The sequence below is a fragment of the Emydura macquarii genome, unplaced genomic scaffold, assembly GCF_026122565.2.
Source record: "Emydura macquarii macquarii isolate MOO-44397 ecotype Brisbane River unplaced genomic scaffold, CSIRO-AGI_Emac_v2 contig_1254, whole genome shotgun sequence".
Lineage (NCBI taxonomy): Eukaryota > Metazoa > Chordata > Testudines > Chelidae > Emydura > Emydura macquarii.
Genome location: NW_027131391.1, coordinates 9867112 through 9886070, shown reverse-complemented (window position 1 = coordinate 9886070; position 18959 = coordinate 9867112). Strand labels below are relative to the sequence as shown.

The 18959-nt window shown below is 46.9% G+C and overlaps 1 protein-coding gene across 6 annotated transcripts in view; it reads left to right on the top strand.

Annotated features, from left to right (window-relative positions):
- Nucleotides 1-12760: 12760 nt before the first annotated feature.
- NF2 (NF2, moesin-ezrin-radixin like (MERLIN) tumor suppressor) overlaps nucleotides 12761-18959 on the top strand; it is a 69514-nt gene continuing 63315 nt past the window's right edge. For all 6 annotated transcript variants that reach the window (XM_067550245.1, XM_067550248.1, XM_067550244.1 and 3 more), the window contains exon 1: nucleotides 12761-13348. In XM_067550245.1, the coding sequence (XP_067406346.1) occupies nucleotides 13235-13348 (114 nt within the window). In that variant the 5' untranslated portion in view covers nucleotides 12761-13234. The remainder of the gene's footprint in view (nucleotides 13349-18959) is intronic.

Genomic DNA, 18959 nt, shown 5'->3' with positions numbered 1-18959 from the left:
CCAGTCAGCCACTAGGTCCAGTAAAGAGACCAGTTATTTAAACTCTATGCTCTTTACCCAAAAGGTTTCTCCTGACCCCAAAGGGTCAGCCACAGTACCAGATCAATATAAGTTTAGATCTTACCCAAAATACCACGCTGCCAGCCAATCCTTTCGTAACTAAAACTAAAGGTTTAGTATAAAAAGAAAGAAACAAACTTTAAGAGAAATGTTAAAGGATGAAAGTACTCAGATACATACAATTGATTTGAAAGTCCATATACATCAGGTTTCTAACAGAATTGTGGAGTTTGCAGGCTTGTATATGTTGCAGGGTCGATTGGAGAGAGGGAGAGAGATTGAGCCGGGTGGAGTGATAAGGAGTGTTTATTCGGTTACAGCCTCTAGTCCACTCGCTTCCTTCGCCTCGCGACCAACGCAGTGAGCCCCGAGTTTACCACTTTACAACTTTTTATCTAAAATAATATGTAAATACACACACTTCTATAACCCCCATAAAATCTGGTGATATAAAGGATTATAAAATGAATATTAATGGCTCTGGAAGGCATATAATTATACCCACCCCTGTTTGTTATTTCCCACGAAACTTGCATAGCGTGTGCATTTATCTTAACAGCAGGAATGACCATGAAGTCCCTTAACAAACTAGCAACAAGGGAAGAACTAGGGGGAGAGATCCCGAGTCTTCCCTAACAGACGTGCTGCCTGGGAAAGAAGAGAGAACACCCTTTTACCACATTCTTTGTCCAGGTGGTGAGGGGAGAAATAAAAGGGAGAACATAGCCCACTCATATTACGCCCTCATTACCATGGTACCTATGGGGTAGGTTGCCCTGTTCTGGACACTGCTAGAAAGTTGCTCTGATTTGCTCCCTTCTTCCCTAACTTCAAGGCTAGAAAAGTTGCTGTGGTTTGCACATGATTATTGCTTGTCTAGTACATGGCCTGTTTAGCCCAAGTCAGGGGGTCCCGCGGAGGACAATTTGTGTCCAAAGCCTGGGCCCAACTCCCAGCTCCCCAGGAATGTGGCCCAGTGCTGACATCCTTTATCCCCACGCCCACAGTATAGTCCCTCTGGTATACATCCAGCACCTGGATGGGTCTCAGGCCTTTGTTTCACAGCTTCAGTTCAGTTGTAGATGAGTTGATCCAGAGGTAGGCTGGAGACTAAAGACAGAGACTGAAAGACAAAATGGATGTTGTGCAGCTGCCTTTTATGTCCTTTGGTCTTTGCCATGCTGCTTGTGGAATTTTACAGGAACAAGATGGAATCCAGGAGTAAGTCCTGGTGACTCATCAGGTATATCCCTGGCTTCTCCCCCTGAACCCCCTGGACCTGTGAATTTCTTAATGGGCCATTACGCAGGTTAGTGCTGCAGTCATCCTGTCTGGGGTGCTGCCCAGACACAGCACAATTTGAAATATAGATATATCAACCATATCCATAACTTCCATTACACACATAACACATGAACATAAACATCATCATCTTACTTAGCACATTATAGCCTTTCTAACAGTACCTGACACAGCATATCTCACATGAATTACTATAATTCTGACATACTGATGTTAAACAATATAATAAATGCCCCTCCCTTGAATGCAGCCAGCGTGAAAAGCAGGTTAGACAAACACCGGTCAGCGATGGTCTGCCGTAAGTGCAGGGGACTGCACTAGAAGACTTCTTCAGGTCCCTTCCTGACCTACAGTTCTATGATATTTGAAGCAATATGTTTTCACACAGTCCCTCCTGCTTTTTAAAAAAACTGTTCACTTTTGCAACAAAAGAGATTTTTTAGAAATAAAACTATGGTTTTAAACACACCACAAAGAAAGCAGCATTGTGTAACAGAGGCCTTCTTTTGTTTCAAGTCAGTAAGAAATTGCTAAGTTTACTCAAATAATTATCATCCCTGTGACACAACTGAAATAAAGATTTTAGTGATTTTTTTGTCTAAAGGACTTGCATAGTAAGACACAACCCTATAAAATAGTCTTCAGGAATAGAAATTGTGAAGAAATAAGTTCTTGGGGCACAGGAATATTATATAAAACCCTTATGTAAAGAACAGCTTGACAACAGAAAAATAAAATGTAAAAAGACGTGTCATAGCATCATAAATGTTTAAAGGAGCGCCTTACAGAATAGTGTTAGTCTGATTTTTAAAGGTCTGCTTAAGTGAATTGGTCAGAATAAAAAAAAAAAATCCCTAAAATTGATCTAAAGACTTATTGCTTGTAAATTGTAAAAGCTTTACAATCCGGGGCACAGTATGACACCCACCATTGATAGTTTTTACAATTTTTTTTTTTTTTTAAAGAGACAAGCTAGTTCTTTGGCAGCACAAAGTTCAGAGGTAAGGGTGTAGCCTCTGATGAGGCTATCTGAAGAAACTGTCCCCCACTTCTTCCTTCTCCCCCCCCCCGACTTTTTTAACTTTAAAACTATCATACCCATGTTGTTTTGCTAAACATACAGCTTTTAATCATATCAAAATTTAAAAAAAAAACTTTTGAAAGTTTACCATGTAAAACAGGATATAAGAACAGAAGGACAGCCAGATTGGGTCAGCCCAATGGTCCGTCTAGCCCACTATCCTGTCTTCTGACAGTGGGCAATGCCAGGTGCTACAGAGGGAATGAACAGACCAGGTCATCATCAAGTGATCCATCCCCTTGCCCATTCCCAGCCTCTGGCAAACAGCAACCCCTGCCTGTCCTGGACACTAGCCATGGATGAACCTATCCATGAACTTATCTAGTTCTTTTTTGAATCCTGTTATTGTCTTGGCCTTCACAACATCCTCTGGCAGTGAGTTCCACAGGTTGACTGTGTGATGTGTGAAGAAATACTTTCTTTTGTTCATTTTAAACCTGCTGCCTATTCATTTCGTTTGGTGACCCCTAGTTCTTGTGTTATGAGGCGTAAATAACACTCCTTATTTACTTTCTCCACACCAGTCATGATTTTATAGACCTCTATCATATCCCCCCTTAGTCATCTCTTTTCCAAGCTGAAAAGTCCCAGACTTATTAATCTCTCCTCACATGGAAGCTGTTCCATACCCCAGTCATTTTAGTTGACCTTTTCTGTACTTTTTCCAATTCCAATATAGCTTTTTTTGAGATGGGGCATCGAGGTTAACGGTAATTGGGACAAAATACGACATGGTTTTACAAAAGATAGATTGTGCCAGAGCTCCTTCTTTGGGCAAATAACAGATTTTTTAGACAAAGGGAATGCAGTGGATCTAATTTACCTAGATTTCAGTAAGGCATTTGATGCTGTGCCACATGGGGAATTATTAGTTAAATTGGAAAAGATGGGGATTAATATGAAAATTGGAAGATGGAAAAGGAACTGATTAAAGGGGAGACTACAACGGGTCACACTGAAAGGTGAACTTTCAGGCTGGAGAGAGGTTACTAGTGGAGTTCCTCAAGGATTGGTCGTGGGACCAGTCTTATTTAACCTTTTTATTACTGACCTTGGCACAAAACGTGGGAATGTGCTAATAAAGTTTGTGGATGACACAAAGTTGGAAGGTGTTGCCAATACCGAGAAATCATATTTCTGTGACTATCTCGGGATATCATACAGGAAGATCGGGATGACCTTGTAAACTGGAGTAATAGAAATAGGATGCAATGTAATGGTGGAAAGGGCAAGGTCATGAATTTAGGGACTAATAACAAGAACTTTTGCTATAAGCTGGGGATGCAGCAGTTGGAAGTAATAGTGGAGGAGAAGGACCTGGGTGTATTGGCTGATCACAGGATGACTATGAGCCGCCAATGTGATGTCTATTGTTTGTTTTGTTGCTTATAGATTTAGCCTGAAAAGTAAAAGTGTGCAATTTTACAGTAGGCTGCCTGGTTCTGTGCTAAATTCCAGCATTTACATTCTGGGCAGCAAGAAAATGCGGCAGGTTTTCTTTTGCCTTGTTTGTAGGAAGACCTATTTAGCCCAGCGCAGAATATAGTCAAAGTCAGTCTATGGCTTTTCGGGATATCATTACAGATTTGTATGCAGTTAAATCATAGTGAAAATTATTAACCACTTAACTTTGAGTGCCTTTTTATCACACAACTTGTGTTGGTTTGGGCTTTAATTTAATATACAAAACTAATGGTGCAACAAGACTCATCCTCCTTTGCCTTTAAAGAGAAGTTCCTCCTTACTTAGGGATGGAGACCAATGGACGTTTGAAATGTTAGTCCTAAACTACTGGCTAAGTATCGCTCAGGATGAGCCATTTAAACAGGCCTGCTATAAAGATGGAAAGGCCTACAAGTCCTTTGAATCAAGCCCGCCAACACCAGCAATCAAGCGGCTCATGAACAGAAGTTATCCAGGTGCAGTTGTGTGAATTGAAGAAACAAACATACCATTGACACACATGGCATTTTAGACATGTCATGGGAGCAGAATAACAGGGATAGCTGCTGAAGAATGTGATCACCAGGACAACGTAGAGGGGAAACATACGGTCAGACCACTGACCCAAATTTTATGGTGCCTTTGGACCCCAAATGTTTCAATGGGAGAGTTGTACAGAGATAGAAGTCACAGGTACAATGTATGTAGGGACGTTTAAGGTAGGGACAGTCAACAGGCAGACTGTGGGCCAAATCTGGAGAGCCAGATGCTTTTGAACAGACTGTGAAATCTTTTTTATTTAATTATTATTACTACAGTGTAAAAAATGTTTCTCTGGAGTCTGGACCTTGACTATACCTTGACCAAGAAATTTGGACCTTGATAAAAAATAATTGACTCATCCTGGGTTAGAGGCTTGGAGGGGACCTGGCCACAGTAGCTCAACTGCTTGGAGCCTTTTGGATCGGGCCCATTCAAAGGCACTTTGTGGAGCGGGTTTGTTGTTGTTCTTGGTGGTGGTGGGTTTTTTTTTAAAGCCGGGCACTGACGAGGTCTCTTGACACACAAGGTAAAGTTTGAGAAGCACGTTATAAAGAAATACAAAGATGCCTTACGTGTATTTCTTATTTTAATTTTTCAGCAGCTGTCTGAAGGGTCTTTAGAGGACTTGGAGAAACGGAACACTGACAGGAGCGAATTGGGCCAGATCTGTTTTTGCCCAGACCCAACAGTATGCCAAAAGAGAAAACCATGCAAATCTGAGAAATAAGGAGATTTTCCACACTAGGCATTTTTCTTGCTGGATTAAAAGTGGGTTGGGTTTTAGGTAGGGTTACAGTTTTACAATCAACCCAAAGATGAGGAATGTAGATTCCTAGAGAAAAAGCATCTGGCAGTAGAAAAAGAGAAGACAGGTGGAAAAAGGAGCCAGGGTGGTCCCTGGACTGTCTGGCAAATAAAGATCATCTGAAGGAGAAGCATAATACAGAGGTGAAATCAGTGGGACTAGAGAGGAAGGATGGTCTGATGGTTAGAGCCCTAACCTAGCATTGAGAGACATGAGTTCAAGTAATTGCGCTGCCATGGACTTCCTGGATGACCGTAGTCTCTCTGAGCCTCAGTTTCCCCTCTGCATGATGGGGTTAATAGCACTGCCCTGCCTCATAGGGATGTCATGAGGATACATTAGAATAATAGAATCATAAAAGATGAGGGTTGGGAGGGACCTCAGGAGGTATCTAATCCAACCCTCTGCTCAAAGCAGGACTAACCTCATCTAAATCATCCCACCAGGGCTTTGTCAAGCTGCGACTTAAAAACCTCTAAGGATGGAGATTCCACCACCTCCCTAGGTAACCCATTCCAGTGCTTCACCACCCTCCTAGGGAAAAGCTTTTCCTAATGTCCAACCAAAATCTCCCCCACTGCAACTTAAGACCCTTGCTCCTTGTTCTGTCATGCACTGCCACTGAGCACGGGCTAGCTAGAGTGGGAGGAGCCTAGAATGGGAGGAGCTTGCATACTACAGTAGCGGGGTGCAGATTAGTGTCTAAGATAGACAGACCACTCACAGGAGTAAAATTACACAACAGCTGAAGTGTTAGCAGGATCGGGCCCTGAGATCACTGAAGTCAGCAGGACTACCTATGTGCTCTAAGGCTGTGTGTGCGTGTTTGCAGTGACATCTTAGACTGAAAGCTCCTGGGGAGCAGGCTCTGTCTGGCTGCACTGAACCAAAGGCAAAAGACCCATTGATTTCAATGGGGCCAGAATTTCCCCCCATGTCACCCTCTGCGTATGGTACCACGCGGAGCCTAGGGTCAGTGCTTAACAAGCATAATGGCCTTAAAGCGAGACCGACAGGTTGAGTTCACCGCCCAGATTGAATGAAACATAAACAAACTGGCAGCATCAATGGTGAAAAGTAAAAGCACTGTGACAAGTGCTTTCAGCTGGACTAGTCCAAGGTTTGTTTAATAAAAGGCAAGGTTATCTGGGGACAAAGGGGTGAGTTTTATACCAATATCCATTTAAACACAAAAAATCCAATTTCTCCCTTATTTCTTTTCTAATATCGCTCATGGAAATCTTCAAATGATCCTTGTAAAGCCCTTTAGAGATGAAAAGAAGATTGCTGTGACTGCTACTGCCACTGATTAGCTGCAAGCTGCACCCATACTGTGTGGAAAAACCTTGCCCCTTCTCCCTGCTGCCTACTGGTTTGGTTTTTAGGCCTTGTCTACACTACAGAGTTTTGTCAGCAAAAGGCAGCTTTCATCAAGAAAACAGTGGCAGTGGACACACTGCAATGCTCCGCCCACCGACAAAACTCTCCCACTTTGTCGACGAATTAAAACCGCTTTGACGAGGGGTGTAGAGCTTTTTGTGGCAAAGTTAGATTGACAAAGTGTCAGTGTAGATGCTGCACTTGGTTATGTCGTCGTAAATGGCCCGTAGGAGGTGTCCCAGCAGTTTGAACTCCGCTGCCCTGTAGCCAGGTACACAGGCATCCGTCCCTCCCCCTTTAAAGGATCGGGAATGTTTGAAATTCCACTTCCTGTATTCTCAGCATGGAGAGCTCACATCGCATCTTCCCAGCTGACCCTGGCTGTTCCACGCAGCAAACGTTCTCCCGCCTGGAGCACACCGGAGTTGCTGGATCTGCTGGGTCTGTGCGGACAGGAGGCTATGCAGTCCCAGCTCTGCTTCAGCTGTCGGAACTTTGATGTCTACAGCCTGATTTCTGAAGCCATGTTGGATAAGGGCTATGAACGGGACATGCATCAGTGCTGTTTGACGATCAAGGAGCTGATGGAGGAGTACTGAAAGGCAAGGGAGTCAAACTGTAGCTCTGGTGCTGTGCGGAAGACCTGCCACTTCTATAAGGAGCGAGACACCATCCTTGGTGGTGACCCCACCTCCATCCCGAGAGCCCTGTGGGTACTTTGGAGGAGCTGGAGTCAGTGGTCAGCAGACTCAACCCCAATGACAAAGTGGTGAACGACTAAGTGGAGGTGGAGGATGAGATGGGATAGGCAACAGGGTCGTCCAATACCGTGGCGAGCCAGGACCTCTTCTCAACTCCAGAGGGTTCGAGCCAGTCCAGAACTCCAGCTCTGGTGTGCATGATGCAGGAGAAAGGAAACCTGGGTAGGGTGACTAGATGTCCTGATTTTATAGGGACAGTCCTGATATTTGGGGCTTTATCTTATATAGATGCCTATTACCCCTACCTCTGTCCTGATTTTTTACACTAGCTATCTGGTCACCCGAGCTCTGGTAAGTGATCATTTTAAGTTGATATTGCTTGGTTACGTGTGGTTTAGCTGTCCTTTGCTCTGTTATGTGCTAGAAGTGGGTTAAGGGATAGAAGTGTACAAGACTAGCTATGTTTGTCCCTGCTTCCAATTCCCATGTGCAGCTACGCCGTGGGGCGGAACAGTGTGTTAATGCACACTGAGATTTCATGGGAATCCTCCAGAGAGGTCTCTGATGATGTGGAAAAAGCTGAAGTACTCAATGATTTTTTTGCCTCTGTCTGCACAGACAAGGTCAGCTCCCAGACTACTGCACTGGGCAGCACAGAATGGGGAGGAGGTAAGCAACCCTCAGTGCTGAAAGAACAGGTTCAGGACTATTTAGAAAGGCTGGACATGCACAAGTCCATGGGGCCGATGCAGTGCATCCGAGGGTGCTGAGGGAGTTGGCTGATGTGATTTTAGAGCCATTGGCTATTATCTTTGAAAACTCGTGGCAATTGGGGGAGGCCCCGGATGACTGGAAAAAGACAAATATAGTGCCCATCTTCAAAAAAGGGAAGGAGGAGGATCTGGGGAACTACAAACCGGTCAGCTTGACCTCAGTCCCCAGAAAATCATGGAGCAGGGCCTCAAGGAATCTATTTTGAGGCACCTGGAGGAGAGGAAGGTGATCAGGAACAGCCAGCATGGATTCACCAAGGGCAAGTCATGCCTGACCAACCTGATTGCCTTCTGTGATGAGATGACTGGCTCTGAGGATGTGGGGAAAGTGATGGACGTGATATACCTTGACTTTAGCAAAGCTTTTGATACGGTCTCTCACAGTATTCTTATCAGCAAGTTAAAGAAGTATGGGTTAGATGAATGGACAATAAGATGGATAGAAAGCTGGCTAGATCATTGGGCTCAACAGGTAGTGGATCAACGGCCCGATGTCTAGCTCGCAGTCGGTAACAAGCGGAGTGCTCCAGGGCTTGGTGCTGGGGCCAGTTTTGTTCAACATCTTCATTAATGATCTGGAGGATGGGGTAGATTGCACCCTCAGCAAGTTTGCGGATGACACTAAGCTGGGGGGAATGGTAGATACCCTGGAAGGTGGGGATAGGTTATAGAGTGACCTAGACAAACTGGAGGATTGGGCCAAAAGAAATCTAATGAGGTTCAACAAGGACAAGTGCAGAGTCCTGCACTTAGGATGGAAGAATCCCATGCACAGCTACAGACTGGGAACCCTGGCTGGCTAGGCAGCAGTTCTGCGGAAAGGGACCTGGGGGTTACAGTGGAAAAGAAGCTGGATATGAGTCAGCAGTGTGCCCTGGTTGCCAAGAAGGCTAATAGCATATTGGGCTACGTTAGTAGGAGCATTGCCAGCAGATCACGGGAAGTGATTATTCCCCTCTATTCGGCGTTAGCGAGGCTGCATTTGGAGTATTGTGTCCAGTTTTGGGCCCCCCACTACAAAAAGGATGTGGACAAATGGGAGACAGTCCAGCGGAGGGAAACAAAAATGATTAGGGGGCTGGAGCACAAGACTTATGAGGAGAGGCTGAGGGAACCAGGCTTGTTTAGTCGGCAGAAGAGAAGAATGAGAGGGGATTTGATAGCAGCCTTTAACTACCTGAAAGGGGGTTCCAGGGAGGATGGAGCTAGGCTGTTCTCGGTGGTGGCAGATGACAGAACAAGGAGCAATGGTCTCAAGCTGCAGTTGCGAAGGTCTAGGTTGGATATTAGGAAAAGTTGTTCGCTAGGAGGGTGGTGAAGCACTGGAATGGGTTACCTAGGGAGGTGGTGGAATCTCCATCTTTAGAGGTGTTTAAGCTGTGGCTTGACAAAGCCCTGGCTGGGATGATTTATCTGAGGTTAGTCCTGCTTTGAGCAGGGGGTTGGACTAGATGACCCCCGGAGGTCCCTTCCAATGCTAATCTTCTATGATTCTATGATCTCTAGGACACTTTCCTGGAGATACTCACCAATGCTCTGCCAAAGGTTTTTTTGACAGAGTTGTTCTGTTCCTTCCCCCATTGTAGGAAACTTTCCTGCACTAATTGGCAATCACTTGTGGAGGGACCACAGCAGCACACAGGCAAGCAGCATAGGGATCTGTGCTGTAGCTGCTCATATGGAGGAGATGCACCCTTGCATTTTTACTTATCCTCAGGAGTGAGATATCAGCTTCTATGACCCCACCTGTGGAGAATGATGTCAGGATTTACAATATTGTCCCTAGTCGCGTGCACTGACCCCCATAAAAACCACCAACAAACACCCTTTGCCCCATCTTGAATGCCCCCCCCCAGGGCCCAACTCACACCCCTATGCTTAGGGTGTTTGCTGAGTTGTGTGCTTGTCAGGAGACAGTGAGAGCGGTGTATTTACTATAATGATTCGATGCTGTGAGTGCACTAACTATCATGCTTCTGTTTATTGTTACTTGTGCTTCTGCAGATGTGGCCTTCAGGGGAATCCCCTACACGCCAGCAGAGTGCCTCTGCCAGCTAAGGAAGCGACCCCGGAGTAGCAAGGAGGACATGTTTTGGGTGGGGCTCCAACCCTCTCAACCTGCAAAACAAGGACGAAGGGCATGGAGGGAGAGTTTCCGAAAATATGCAAATAGATAGGGAGGAGAGGAGGCAGGGGCAGGAGGGAGTTTTAGTGGGCCAGGAGAGGATGATAAAAGTGATGGAGGAGCAGACGGAGATGCTGAAGTCCTTAAGCGCGCTGCAGGCAGAACCAATGTTTGCTCACCCTTCATGCAGCCTATACAGAATCGCTTGCTATGCACCCCCCAAACTCCTCTCACACATTCCTTGCATCTTCCTGGCCAGTCGCAGTACCCCGTTCACTCCATCCCTTCGGAGAGCTTCCAAAATGACAGCTGGAGTTATACACAGCTGTGAGAGCCCCCATTGGGAGGGTCCCTTCAGTATTATCTCCCTTTCCACCAAGCGCTTTCTGGGTGTTGTTTATTGCTATTTAATAAAAAAATACACTCTGAAAGATAATCAATCCTTATTTCTCTCCTACACACAGTGGGATGCTGCTGGAATGAATACACAGTGGCAACTGGCACATTTGCACACTACAAATCACAGTCAGTATGCAGCATCAAAATTTACATGCAAGGTGGCAAGTTAACAAAGCATGGCAAAACGCTTTATAGAAAGACACATTACTGGTCCTCATTGTCAAAATGGTTCCTCAAAGCTTCCCTGATTTGAATAGCCCCCCATTGTTGCCTTGTATCTGGCTGCTCAAAATCCACCTCCACGCTCCATCCCTGAGGAAACTTTTCACCCTTAGCTTCACAAATATTATGCAGCGCACAGCAGGCTGGTATGACTATGGGAATATTTTCCTCATTTAGGTCTAGCTGGCCAAAGAGCAAGACCAGTGAGCTTTTAATCTGCCAAATGCACATTCTACGGTCATTCTGCACCTGCTCAGCCTACTGTTGAAGCGCTCCTTGCTGCTGTCCAGGTTTTCTGTGTAAGGCTTCATGAGCCGTGGTAGTAAGCGGCAGATTCGGTCTCCCAGGATTACTATGGGCATTTCAACATCCCCCATTGGAATCTTGTGATCTGGAAAGAAAGTCTCTGCTTGCAGCTTTCTGTACAGGTCCCTGTTTCTGAAGATGCAAGCGTCATGCACCTTCTCTGACCATCCCATGCTGATATCCGTGAAACAACCCCAGTGATCCACAAGTGCCTGCAGTACCACAGAGAAGTACCCCTTTCTATTGATGTAATCTGTCACAAGATGGTCCGGGGCCAAAATTGGGATGTGCGTGCCATCTATTACCCTGCCGTAGTTAGGGAATCCCATTGCCACAAAGACATCCACTATTCCATGCACATTTCCAAGAGTCACAGTCCTTCGTAGAAGGATGCGATTAATGGCCCTGCACACTTGTGCTAACACAACCCCAACGGTGGACTTCCCAACTCCAGACTGATTCACGACTGCCCAATAGCAGTCTGGAGTTGCCAGCTTCCACACAGCGATCGCCACGTACGTCTCCACTGAGAGGGCAGCTCTTATTCTGGTGTCCTTGTGGCGCAGGGCAGGGGGAGCTCCGCACACAGTTCCAGGAACATGGATTTGCACATCCTTAAGTTTAGCAGCCTCTGCTCATCATCCCATACATGCACCACAATGCAATCCCGCCACTCAGTGCTTGTTTCCTGAGCCCAGTACTGATGGTCCACTGTGAACAGCTGTTCTGTGAAAGCCAAAAGTAATCTGTTTGTTTCTTTCCATGGCACACTGCAGGGCAGGTACCATGGATTCCTGTTCAGATTTGGAGCTCATGAGATACTTCATGATCAGCTGCGTTGTGTTTGTAACACTGACCACAACAGTGGACAGCAGTGCAGGATCCATCCTTTCAGGCAGAGACAATGGGCGCACAGTTATCAGGGTCCATTGAAAAATGGCGCGAAACACAGTCAGAAGCCCACGGATTGATGAGGCAGAAAAAACTGCATTATGGGAGGTTGAGCCCACACCCATGATGCCCTGCGAACCACTCCGCCTTCCCACAACTCCTAGCGGCACAAGGTGGTGAGCTGCACAGTGGGATAGCTGCCCCCCTGCACTGCTCTCACTGTCAGTGCTAGAGCACCAACTGAGGACGCGCTCGGCCGACAGAAGAGCATTGCGCGAACATGCATAAGCGATGCAATTATAGCGGTTTGTGACTTGTGTTGACAGGACTCTGCAGTGTAGACAAGGCCTTAGTCTCCTACTGTGCCTTGTCTCTTAGCTCCCCAGCCTACAGAGAGAACCACGGGTGCGGGGCGGGGTGGGCTAGAGCCGCCACTAGGTGGAGCCAGAGCCAGAGCCTGAGCTCGAGCCTGAGCTGCGCTTTCCCTCCCGGCGCGCGCCTGCCCCACTCCGCTGTCTCTCAACCAACCATGCTGGGAAGGCGGGACCGTACGGGCACGACAGGGCTACCGAGTGGCAGCACTACAGCCAATCAGAGAGTAGCTATCCCGGAATCTGGGAATGTGGAATGTTCGATTGGCTGAGCTGCCCCTCCAGGAGGCGGGCGGAAAGGGCGGTGTCCCACCCCTGGCGGGCCGCGGCGAGGTTAGGCTGTGCTGTGTGGGCTGAGGCGAGGGAGCTGTGGGGCAAGTAGCGCTGGTTCCTGCCCGGCTGGGCTCCGAGCGCCCCCCGCCCCCTAGAGCAGCCCCGCCCCCCTCCGGACCCGGCCGGGAGCGTCCCTCCCCGGTAGGGCCCGAGCCCCGAGACCTTCCCCCGCCTCGCGGCCCCCGGGCCCAGGCCCGGACCCACTGGCCTGGAGCTGGGTGCGGGGAGGCTGCCCCGCGCGCCGATCCCCCCGCCCCCAGCTAGACTCGCCGGTCCCAGCCCAGGCCGCTCGGCGCGGGGGCGGCGGGTGCCATGTCCCTGCCCCCCCCTGCAGGCCGGGGGCGCGACTGAGCTGCGGGGGCTGTGCCGCACCGCACCCGGCACCGCTCGGCCCCCGCCGGGCCCGCCCCGCCCCGCCCCGCGAGCTCTGGGCCTGCGCAGCCTGCTGGGGAGCGGCGGGCTCCTGCCTCCTGCCGGCTGAGCTCCGCAGCGCCTCGCCATGGCCGGGGCCATAGCGTCCCGCATGAGCTTCAGCTCGCTGAAGAGAAAACAGCCCAAAACCTTCACGGTGCGGATCGTTACCATGGACGCCGAGATGGAGTTCAACTGCGAGGTAACCGCGCCGGCGGGGCTGCGCGGCCCATCGCCGGCCGGCCTGCGGGAGCTGCTGGCCCGCGGGTCCCCAGGCAGCCCGCCGTGTCCATGTCTTCACGGTGCCTTTCACGCCAGCGCAGCTCGTCAGGCAGTAGAGAGATCCCTTGGCCGGGCACAGAAACACACCCCTGCTGGGCTGGAGAGGGGCAGCCCCGGGGCAGTGCGCAGCCATGCTAGACAGGGGGTTAGGGCAGGCCCTGAAGTTGAATCCTGCGACTGTCTGATTGAGGGAGGCAAACCCTAGCTACCGAAGTTGGGATTTGATCAGGGTGCCTTGGTTCGCCTACCTTTGTGGAAAGCTTGATGTGAACTTTAATGAGCAGAAATGGTCTTGCTGTCGTCTGAAAGATAGGACCTCCCGTAGCGCAAATGGCCCTTAGCATTAGTATCCTGTTGGGGCTTTGGCTTATTATTCAATCAGAAAAAAGTGCCCCCTGCTGAATCCACTTTCTGTTGCACCCCACATTTTCCTGTCTGCAGTGGTGGAGAGCTGCTAGCTAAATACAGACCCTGCAGAGTTTCTCTCAAGAGATGAATGTGTTTGTAGCCAAAGATGGAACAGACAGGGCTTCAGTTCGTTTGGATCTGCTCATGGCCACCTGCATCTGTTCCAGGAACCCCTGGTTAGGAAGCCCTGTTCGTAAATGGGGCTGTTTTTTGTAGGCCTGCATTGTACAGGCACTGGAAGACAATAGGGAAGCCCTCAAAGAATCCATTGTTAATGTAGCACCGAAGTGTACTGTCTTATCCAAAAAGTGTGTTTGGGAGATAAATTGTGTGAATATGAAGCACTTGTGTCTCTATGCAGGAGGTTCCTAAGTGCTGTGCTGTGATGTAGGTGAGGGGAAGTTGTGTCTTGGCATGGAATTGGCCTGGATGCAATTCTCTGGTGACTCTCAATCAGAGCAAAAGATGGGCTCATATCAAACGCTTGCTGGAATGTGGTACAGCATCTGTGAGCAAAGGAATTGGGATGATATCAAAAATTAAAAAAAACAAAACAAACCCCTCTGCTTGTGGGTACTCTGTATCCGATAAGTAAGCAGAAAGCTGTGAACAAATAAGACTCTTTAGACAGTGAGGTTTTTGGATGATTTGAAGTATCTTTTGGGGACTTTAAAAGATGAACTTTGAATGAGGGCCCTAGTGTCCATATGCATTTGGCCTTTTACCTACTTCATTATCTCCAGCAACACTGCTATTTTAGCTTGCTCCAGGAATGCTATCTTTGATATGAAAATGCAAATGACTAGCTGCTTTGATCTTCCCAGCTGGCAGACAACAAATTCCAGGGATCCAATTTTGCAATGAGTACAGCAGGAGTAGTGATTTACCCAGCTTTTGCCATTGTTAGTTGGCATTACAGCTGTGTGATGCTAGTAGTCTGCATGATACAATTCAACATACAAGTAGGATAAAGTATCCAAAGGAGGGGCCAGTAATAGAGATCAACCATAGGCTGTGCATTTCTTGAGTGTCTTCACAATATGGTGGGGCCTTTGGGCGTTCGTGCAATATAAATAACTTGTTCCCAGGCAAAAAATGTAGTTAAACTGGAGTCCTAAGAATATACAATATCCAGGCACTTGATACCTGGAGAATGATGCAAATAATGTGGGGGAGGATTTGGAGGGCTTTATCAGATAAATCCAGGGGCAGTGCGCTGATGCAATGTCTCCACCTCCTCAACTCCTGGAAGGGGTGGGTTAGAGATTTCTGGCAGTGTGCTGTCTCCAGACTTGTTGGGGCCTCCATCTGTTTTATTAGTCCACAGCTAGAAGGTGTCTAATTACACTTTAAGCTTCCTCCCAATACTGGTGGCTGGTTGCTGCTGTTGATGGGGGTCCATTCTGCTGTTCTGTCTCTAGGTACTCCCAGTACACTTATCTCTCTAGTTTGAGTACTTCTGTTGTTCAAGAAGGCAATTATAATATTGGGGGAAGCTAGCAGAGACACTCCCCAAACTGAGCAATTGAGAGAGGAAAGACACTGCTTTAAACCCTTGTTTTTTTTTTTTAAACCTCTCCTGTTTAACTCAAATACTTGACAAACAGTTGGGAAGCAAAAATTCTCATTATTAAAGACTCAACTCTTATGCACCTTCAGTTAAGATCTGAGATTGCTTTGTGTTCTCTGATCCTCCAAGAAGACCTTCAGAAAAAGGAAAAGAAAACTTGGTATTACTGACTTTTCTAAGAAAAAGTAGCTCCCTCCCTAGTTAAAAAGACCACTTTTCTGACCTTCTTTATCCAACACACACATCCTGGCCTCATACAACTAAAAACAGTTGAATAGATTATTTTCACATGTTCTTAAATAAATGCATCATGTTTCAGCTAAGATCAAGCATGGAAAACTTAAGCCCAAAAAGAGAATTTTTCAGTAAGTTATAAGTGAGGGGGAAAAAGGGTTGTTTGTAACTCAGATTTATTTTGCAACTATAACATAGCATTTGCTACCAAGCAACCACTGAATTGGCTTTTGCAGAGCTTAAATTATACTGCATGGTATAGTTTAAATCTAACAGGGCTGACATAGAATGACTGACCAAATGTTCCCTTTGACGATGATAAACGGAGCCTTCAAATCTTATATGGCTTATTGGTTCTCCCTACTAGCTGAACATTTTTCAAGAAGATGTGTAGGCTAAAAGGATTTTATTGTGGCTTTCTCTTCCTTTTCCATCTGTTGTTTCTTCAATATTTCCATTTTTTTAGCTCTAGCTCTTAATAGTTCATAAACACTTTTTTTCTTTGTGGTGATATTTAACACCCATGAGCCTAACTCATTATACTGTTGTGTTTTCTAACGATCAGGTGGACTTCTAAATTGCACATGATGGGATTATAGGAAGCTAATGTTCCCCTACATCTAAAACACCCACAACTTTTTACAAGTAGTTTAATAAACGAGTGATATGGGTCTCCTGTAACTCCATTGACAGCAGGGGTGAGTTTGACCTTTGTATATTTTTAGAGGTAGTAAAATGTCATTAATGGCCCTGGAGAATGGAATCCTCAATTCCCAGAAAAAGTAGCGATAATCAACCATAGCAGTGCAAACTTCCCCTACCTGTGTATCACAAACTTGTTCCGAAGGATACCCCTTTCCCCTCCAGAAACAAAGGGGGAGTTGAGTCTTCATGTCCCACTCAATTGTTCTGTCCTGGTAAGAATTTCAGTTAATACCATATGTAGTGACTTTCTATGATGTGAAAATTTGTCACTTCCTATAGACTGTAGAGTATATGTCAGATGATAACAATGTGGGTTGGATTTGGATTGGCAAGTCCTGCTTCTTCAAAGGATTCCTCAGGGACACTTGCTAAAGAAGCCCTGGTTTTATCACTGCAGATGGACTTCCACAGCCTCTCCCAAAAGCACACAGAGAAACTGTCAAGAATGGTCAGTGTGCGTGTTCCCTATCAGTGCTGCTATAAAAGTAGGCCCTGTGGAAACTCAGCTGTGATCCTTTGTTGTTGTTGGGTAACTCTTGCTTTGTGGGAGGGAAGAAGTGAAGGGAGATGACTTGTGGCCTAGTGGAAGCACATAAGTTTGCGTTCCTCCATGGTCTCTTGCCCTGCAGGCTAGAAGCAATGTGCAGAGATTATATTTAGCTGCAGGGGATTTGATAATCACCCACCAGCAAAAAAGGCAGTCTGCAGCAATTTGAGATGGGGATCCTGGAATGAACCCTGAAAAGAGAGTTGGGTGGAAAGATTGAACTGCCACATTTGTCCGGGAACGCTCTTCCTATCCCCACCCTCACCCAGCTGTAGTGAAGGGTGTGTCTTCAGGTTGGAAGGAAGATCACACCCCAAAACAGCAAGTCTTTGTGGTCAGGGGATGAAATTGCCTATTCAGCACCTTCCTAGAGATTTGTTCTCATGGGAGAAATGTAGGGTGCAGATTTATTTTTGGTCTTGCCATTCACTTGTGCATCTGTACACAAAGCAACTCTTCCTTTGTACTGGCTGGTATGGGAGGAGCGAATGGCAATGCAGGGGGTGAGCTGCTGCAGTGTTCCTGGGATGACTGGCTGGACAGGGACTCCTCTGCCTGATGAACCATGACAGGTCTATTGGGTGGAGAAGTAAGGGAATTTACTGCTTTCCAGCCTTCTGCCCCTCCCACCTTTGCTCACCCTTCCCCATGTCTTTCTGACACTGCAGTTCACTCCCAAGGCTGCTGGCCAACTATCAGCAGCCCTGTTGCTATTGAAGCTGTGAAATATTGGGAAGGATTAGTTAGTAATTGCATAGATTGTGAATTCTTATGGACAGCGGCTGTCTTTTAGTTCTGTTTGCATAGCTCCTCGTGCAGCGGGCACCTGGTGCATGACTGGGGCTCCTAGACATTACCACAATACACATAATAAAGGGCCAGGTAATAATGCTGACAAAACCAGCTGGCATCTCCACAGTAGAAGAGGCACAGCTTGGATCTGACTAATTTCTTGTGGCTCAATGAGCTAGGAGACCTGCTCTGACAACTCCTAGGAGGCCCATGAGAGTGGGACTGTTGGGCCAGCAGCCGTGGGGATGAGTAGGACCTGGTTCGGTGCTGGAGGCTGTGAGAGTGGGCTTTGGGTATAGGAGGAGGAGGTGAGAAAGCAATGGTACTTCTCTGCATTTTGCACTTGGTGGATCTGCTCTGCCTTGCAGGAGAGTAGAGGCCATGTTGCTGGTCCCAGCAGGTCCGTTAGATAATCATCCTCCTCCTGTGCTCAGCCCCCTCATAGCTTCACCCACACCCCAATCTTGCCTTCCTCCCTGCTTCAAGCCCTTTAGTATCACCACAACCTCCCTCCCAATCTCCTGATATCCCCCTGCCCACCACCACCTGCTCTCCTGCTTCTCTCCTTGTCCGCCTTTCATTGCAGGCTGTTTCTCTCTCCATCCTCACCCCACTTTCTGCTGCTGCTGCCTCCACCCCAAGTGTAAGTGAATTAGTTGTGTGCATTGTCAGCAGCTGTCTAGTGAGGCAGAGGTAGAGAATTTGAGTGGATCTAGTCATTATGATGCTGGCTGGTCTGAGGTTATGTTGTATGTATGAGGTTGTGTTGTTTTGTTCTCTATCTCTAACTGGTGGCTTGCATGCTTTGTATTGTTGCTGGGAAATGAACAAACTAGCTCTTATTTTAAAAGGTCCTTTTTTTTGTGTGACTAATGTAATTCTTTGCACTTCCCTGGTGCCTTTCATCCAAAAATCTCAAAGCCCTTAACAAATATAAATTAATTAAACCTCCCAGCCCTCTGTGGGATAGGGAATTATTATCATCCCCATTTTACAGATGTGGAAGTAGAGGCACAAGAGCTTAAATGACTCACCAAAGGGGTCAGTCGGTGACAGACCTGGGGCTAGAACCCAGAAAATTGTCATGCCTGAGCAGTATCAACTGGCAAAATTGTACTGGCAATTCCAGCAACACAAGTGAGTGTTGAGAGAACATTTTCAGGCCTCAAATTTATCATTTTGCCTCAGAGGTCCAATATGACAGAGCAAATCCTAGAAGATGTTTTAGTTTGCTCAAACAAATTGTTCATAAAAATTGTCAACACAAAAACACTA